This window comes from Barbus barbus (genome assembly GCF_936440315.1).
Source record: "Barbus barbus genome assembly, chromosome: 19".
Classification (NCBI taxonomy): Eukaryota; Metazoa; Chordata; class Actinopteri; order Cypriniformes; family Cyprinidae; genus Barbus; species Barbus barbus.
The window spans coordinates 26,971,552-26,978,709 of NC_136747.1; the positions used below are offsets into that span (position 1 = coordinate 26,971,552).

Genomic DNA, 7,158 nt, shown 5'->3' on the forward strand with positions numbered 1-7,158 from the left:
AGAGGCCTGTTTACCGGGTGAACTTTACAGCTCTCGTCCCACAAGACAGATTGCTCTGCAAAGTGACTTTTGAGGGATTCTGCCCAGAGTTTGGCGGGACTGGAGAGAAGATGAGAACGAGAGGGAAGGGGAGGGTGAACGACACAGAGAAAACCAGCGGGCCTGAAAGTCTGTCATTCTTCAGCAAGACTCACTTCACTACAGAGCAGCTGCTGGAGAGAGAGCCTCCACTTATCCTTGAGAGGAAACGAGACAAAAGACAAAGAATGGACATTGCTGTACTGGGAGATGCAGTTTTTTTTTTGTCTGCATGAGTGATGGAGATTGTTGAGATTTCAAAGAGGCTTCATTTGATTTAAAAACTACAGAAAGCAACTGATATCCACTTGGATCAGCACCGGTGAGAACCTTTTCTTTACTTTCTTATAAATATACATTGGGTTTGAGATGTATTTATAGTTGAATGTTTAACCTCAAACCATTGGATGTTAATTTTATATTTTCCATGGGAAATTACAGTCAGATCCCCCTGCTGGCTGAACCATGTGGGAAATTACAGAGAGTAACATGATGTTAAACAAGACAGAATCTAAATGAACAAACTCCTCATATGTAAAGATCAGACTGAGTTAAACGGCTGGAGTGTGAGCTGATGAAAGAGAATCTGAGATTCTTTTACATATTTCATCAAACGCAGACTGACAGTCTGAAAGAGTCTTGGAGCAGAGAGACGTCAGCGAACAGGAGCACAAACTCTCTCACAAAATCAAACGCAGAAGAATGTGCCATTTTTAGAAAGCTATGGAAAGCTTCATGTGGTGCCCTCTGATGGGACGGCTCTGTGGCTCTCCATCTGAGAAAACTCAGCACTGTGAGATATCTGACAGACACTGATTACAAATGGGCTTTTCACACTTAAAACTGTTAAACTTAGGTTAATGTACACACTGCTCTTCAAAACTTTTTTTTTTAAAGAAATTATTATAAAGATTATTTTATTCAGCAAGAAAACATTAATTTGTAACAATAATAATAATAAGCAACTAAATAAATACAGTAAATAAATTACATTTTAAAATATTTATAAAATTTAAAAACATATTACAATTATTTTAAATTGTAACAATATTTCACAATCTTAGTATTTTTATGTATTTCTGATCAAATAAATGCAGCCTTGCTGAGCAAAAGAGACTTCTTTAAAAAACATAAAAAAAGTCTTAACCACAAATGTTTGCAAACTGGATTCATGTTGACTTTAACTGTTTAATTATATAAGTAATTTCAAATAGGTAGAGAATAACTTATTTGAAATAAATTGGAAAAATTCTCAGTTATATATACAGTATCTCACAGAAGTGAGTACACCCCTCACATTTTTGTAAATATTTTATTATATATTTTCATGTGACAACACTGAAGAAATGATACTTTGCTACAATGTAAAGTAGTGAGTGTACAGCTTGTATAACAGTGTAAATTTGCTGTCCCCTCAAAATAACTCAACACACAGCCATTAATGTCTAAACCACTGGCCACAAAAGTGAGTACACCCCTAAGTGAAAATGTCCAAATTGGGCCCAAAGTGCCAATATTTTACCAATTTTACAATAAATTACCCCACAACAACATCTAAAGAACTGCAGGCCTCACTTGCCTCAGTTAAGGTCAGTGTTCATGACGCCACCATAAGAAAGAGACTGGGCAAAAATGGCCTGCATGGCAGAGTTCCAAGACGAAAACCGCTGCTGAGCAAAAAGAATATAAAGGCTCGTCTCAGTTTTGCCAGAAAACATCTTGATGATCCCCAAGACTTTTGGGAAAATACTCTGTGGACTGACGAGACAAAAGTTGAACTTTTTGGAAGGTGTGTGTCCCATTACATCTGGCGTAAAAGTAACAGCATTTCAGAAAAAGAACATCATACCAACAGTAAAATATGGTGGTGGTAGTGTGATGGTCTGGGGCTGTTTTGCTTCTTCAGGACCTGGAAGACTTGCTGTGATAAATGAACCATGAATTCAGCTGTCTACCAAAAAATCCTGAAGGACAATGTCCGGCCATCTGTTCGTGACCTCAAGCTGAAGCGAACTTGGGTTCTGCAGCAGGACAATGATTCAAAACACACCAGCAAATCCACCTCTGAATGGCTGAAGAGAAACAAAATGAAGACTTTGGAGTGGCCTAGTCAAAGTCCTGACCTGAATCCTATTGAGATGCTGTGGCATGACCTTAAAAAGGCGGTTCATGCTCAAACCCTCCAATGTGGCTGAATTACAACAATTCTGCTAAGATGAGTGGGCCAAAATTCCTCCACAGAGCTGTAACAGACTCATTGCAAGTTATCACAAATGCTTGATTGCAGTTGTTGCTGCTAAGGGTGGCCCAACCAGTTATTAGGTTTAGGGGGCAAGCACTTTTTCACACAGGGCCATGTGGGTTTGGATTTTGTTTTCCCTTCATAAGAAAAAACTTCATTTAAAAACTGCATGTTGTGTTTACTTGTGTTATCTTTGATTAATATTTAAATTTGTTTGATGATCTGAAACATTAAAGTGTGACAAACATGCAAAAAAATAAAAAAATCAGGAAGGGGGCCAACACTTTTTCACACCACTGTATATATACATGTATGTATTTGTTATTATGTTATTATAGTTAGAAATATAGTTGTTTATTAATTTAACCAAATTATGTGTATTTTAAATAATTTGTAATTATTGTATTTAAGTGTATAATTATTATGTTAATTATTGTGCTGTCAAATGAAATGATTAATCGATAATAATATTATTGCACTTTATTTAGTTTTTTTTTAATAATAATAATAAATTAAATAATCAAGTGTGATAATACTATTTTATTTTAAAATAAAAAGGGAATATTACATTCAAATAAAATTATTTTATAGTAAACTTAAAAATAAAATGCTAATAATGTTTATTATAATTATTTGAATTTCATCATTTTCAAACGTAAAATCAGCGAGCTTTTATTTTGGCGGGTTGCTGGCGAGTAAGTATATGCGCTTCTGGGTTTAGAGCCGCTGATTGAAGAGATTGAAGATTGAAGACTTGTTTATATTATTATATAATTCTCTTTTATTATAAATCTATTTTCTATGTTCTAGTCATGGAGATCTTCCTCGAAGGACATTCAAACATCACATCTGAGTCTCCCATCAACACCAGCCTCCATCCGCTGGGGGTGCCGTACCTGAAGAGGCTGGCGCACCTGGACGAGTCGCTGTACCAGGAGTTCTCGGTGCTGTGGATCGCGCTGATGGTGGTGAACTCGCTCATGTTTGTGGTTGGCGTGGTCCTGAACAGCCTGGCCCTGTACGTGTTCTGCCAGCGCAGCCGCTCTCGGAGCACGCCGGCCATTTACACCATAAACCTGGCGGTGGCCGACCTGCTGGTGGCACTGTCGCTCCCGGCTCGCATCGCGCTCTACCACAGCGGCGGCGACTGCGTGGCATGTTTCTATGTGCATACGTTTAGCTACTTCGTCAACATGTACTGCAGCATTTTGTTTCTCACCAGCATCTGTGTGGATCGCTATATGGCGGTGGTGCGTTCAGCGGGAAGCCGTTGGCGGAGCCCGGCGGTTGCGAAAAGTGTGAGCATTTGCATCTGGCTGTTCGCCGTTGTGGTCACGTACTCCCTTCAGACGTCTGCGCTGGAGTTTAACGAAGCGTCTTGCTGTCACGTCGCTGTGCTTTTTGCGATCACCGTTTTGGAGTTCGTCCTGCCGCTGCTAGTGATCGCGACGTTTACGGTCCGCGTGGCCTGCGCGCTTGCAGACGGCCGGCTCATGCCGCAGAGTCTGGGTCGGCGTGCCCGCGCCGTCCGGCTGCTCGTCGCCGTGCTGCTGGTGTTCACTGTGTGCTTCACGCCGTACCATGTGCGCGAGGCCATGGTGTATTTCCAGCTAGGGGGCAGCAGAGAGCAGCATGTTGTGGCGTATCACGTGACCATCACGCTCAGCAGTCTGAACAGCTGCCTGGATCCTGTGGTTTACTGCTTCGTGCCCGATAGTTTCCGCTCTACATTGCGGAGAGAACAGAAGAGATTCAGAGAGCATCCGATGGCCATCAAGGGAAACCGGCACAGCAAAGCTTCAGGAACACCAACAGCCATCGCATACAACGTCGCAACACTCACTCTCACACCCTACATACTGCCAACCAGAGACATTCCTGCCTGAAATACAACACTAAAAACATGGAAATCTTTAGCAATGAGAAATGTCAAAGAAACAAGTACACACACTCTTAAATATACATATATATATATTAGTGCTGTCAAAATTAGGACGTTAACGCAGGCGATTAATTTTTTCAGTTTAACACGTTCAAATTATTTAAAGGGGACCTATTACGCAAAAATCACTTTTATAAGGTGTTTGAACACAGTTGTGTGGCTGCAGTGTGTGAAAACTACCAGCCTATAATGTTAAAAATTCACCCACTCATTTATTTATAATCTAAAAAAAATCATAAACAGTCTCTCAGACCGAGCTGTTTCAGATTCTCCCTCTGTTCACGTCACCAAGGGGAAAAAGTCCCGCCAATTAGTGACACTGCCCTATAAGCATAGACACAGCCCTGAGTGAGAAGCTGCGGTCCGCCTCTGCCATTAACGTTACTGATTACTGTAGCTGCTGGAGATATACAATGTCAGCGCCAAAGAGGCATTGTAAGTGTTGTGTTTTGGGATGCACTAACAAACATATGAGTCTCCATAGACTCCCTCCATCTGAGCCACTGAGGACACTGTAGTTAAGTTTCATTGTCTGAGGAAATGTCCCTGAAATAAATTGGTAAAAATCCCCAATACATGTAGAAATCAATACCAACAATTTGTGTGCGAACGTCAGCTCCAAACAAAGTAAGTATCACGCGTTTGTTTTCAAATTGCCCTTCTGAAAGAGCTTCTTGGCATTCTATAATGCTAATGATGCTAAAGCTACCATTGTCTCTGTCTGTTTTCACTGGTGCTGCCTATGAATGATCGTGAATAGGAATGTGGTAGTTAAAAGTTGCATATGAAAGCAATGTGAGTCGATCACTTGAGTTTGTTGAGCTCATAACCACGAGTGGGACTTATAAAGTTTCTGATAGCATACCATGCACCATGAGACCAGCTATGTTGTTATTTTTATCGCAATGTGCTCTCTGTGCAATTCATAAATGCAAATTTATTATGCACAGTACAATCAGATGACTGACTTTGAAACGGAGTACGTTTTCTGTAAAGATAACAGGCTTGTACTAATTGTGGAATGTTTATTTACAACGGCTAGCACTACTAATGCGGGAGCATTAAAGCAACACACTCAAATACAGAGCTCACACCCTAAAAGTGGCAATTTTGACCAGCTATAAAAAATTATATGTCTGGTATTTTGAGCTAAAACTTCACATACACACTCTGGGGACATCAGAGGCTTATTTAGGTAAATAGGTCATGGAATTTATACACTGTTCTAAAGTGTCCAAAGAGATCAGATTTTACAAAAACTTTGCTATCCACATTTGTATACTATTATATTATCACTGTATTCCAACTAATGACTTGTTTGTCATATATTAAGACAAATATTAATTGAGATCTCTTCTGAGTATGAAAGAAACATATCTGAGCATGATCCTCTGACATATTTTCCCTGCTCTTAACGAATATAATGTGTGTCATCAGACAGTAATGCATACGTGGAAGTGACGTGGGCCGAGCCGCTAGTCTACATACCATTTTAATAGCAGTTGTTTGTTGTATGATGGGCTCTCATACCGTACACGGAGAGGTTTATTTTGCTCCACATGTGATTTAATGAAGGTGTTGGCTCATTTGTTTATGTGTGAAGACCACGCTGAGCCCCTGACACACTTACAGAGATCTGCACACGCTGGAAACCACTTTACACATAAACATCTTTACAACTGAAGATAAACCTCTTTTTATGATCTGTTTAAACCACTTGTGGATGTCTGTCCAGAACAGAATCTCTGCAGAAATCGTTTACTCATATATATATATATATGTTTTTGTTTCAGGAAAATAACCGATTTCTGAGACTGTTTTATAGCTATAATTCTTTATAATTCCACTGTTAAGTCATAGTATTGATGACTATTATTTTAAATTGTAGAAACTATTGGAAATAAAGTGATAAAAAAGAGTGCAAGAATTTTAAATATATAAATATTTTTAAATTATATACATTGACAAATTATTTTTACAATATATAACACATTTTATAATGTATTCATGTCTCAGTTTTTTTTTTTATGTCTTTTTTTTTTTTTTTTTAACAAAAAATATATGAAATTTTGTATTGTTAATTAACATTTGTTTCAGTTCTTAAAAAGTAAACATCTGTTTGACTGTGAGACATTACATTTATCACAAGAGGGCATAATTTCCTTCAAAATGTAAATAATGTACAAATGATTTGTGGACCAAGGCTATAAAGTTGGCTTTCTAAATAATGTAAATACTTGTGTCAAATAATGTACGAACATCACTAATAAACACAATAATTAGCATCCTAGTTATCTGTCAATGTCTTGTTTTTAAACTCGACTTATTTATTGTTTGTTTTTAAAGTTGAACCCGTTAATATATATATAGTTTCTCAAGTGTATTTCTTACCTCATAACACTGTGCTAATGAGAGCATTAAATCAGTCGACTCTGTTTTATGAATCAGGATTGAAGTGGAGATGAAATAAGAGTGATTTTCCTCACACAGCTGATATTTCTGTTCATTCCCACGCTTCAGATCCTGACCCATTCCTCCTCTCTCACATGAGTTGGGTGTTTAGTGCTGGTCAGAGGCTGTTTCGCACCCCTCAGGCCGGTCAGGAGACTCAGCACAGGCGGGTCTTCCTCCGTGGATCAGTAGTTTAGCTCAGACTCAGAGTCCTGCTAAAGCTCACCTCAGCAGCTCCACGGCAGAAATGAGGAAATCACATCAGCGGTTTTCATCTCTGAACAACATGGACATCAGGTCTGAGTGCAAAGTTTTAATAAAAACATTTAAGGGGACTGTTTACACTGTGATCTCCAGTGTAGATGATGAATTATAGCTTATGCTGAATACTGAGGGTGTGTAGGCCTCATAAGGAGGGAGGAATATGTGATTCCATCTCAAATAA

General features: G+C 38.9%; 1 protein-coding gene across 1 annotated transcript; it reads left to right on the plus strand.

Annotated features, from left to right (window-relative positions):
* Window positions 1–3,132: 3,132 nt before the first annotated feature.
* On the plus strand, window positions 3,133–4,206 carry LOC306885829 (G-protein coupled receptor 20; the record flags this gene model as incomplete). Its single annotated transcript, XM_079442609.1, has 1 exon — window positions 3,133–4,206. The coding sequence occupies one exon, from the start codon at window positions 3,133–3,135 to the stop codon at window positions 4,204–4,206; it is 1,074 nt and encodes a 357-aa protein (XP_079298735.1).
* Window positions 4,207–7,158: the final 2,952 nt, after the last annotated feature.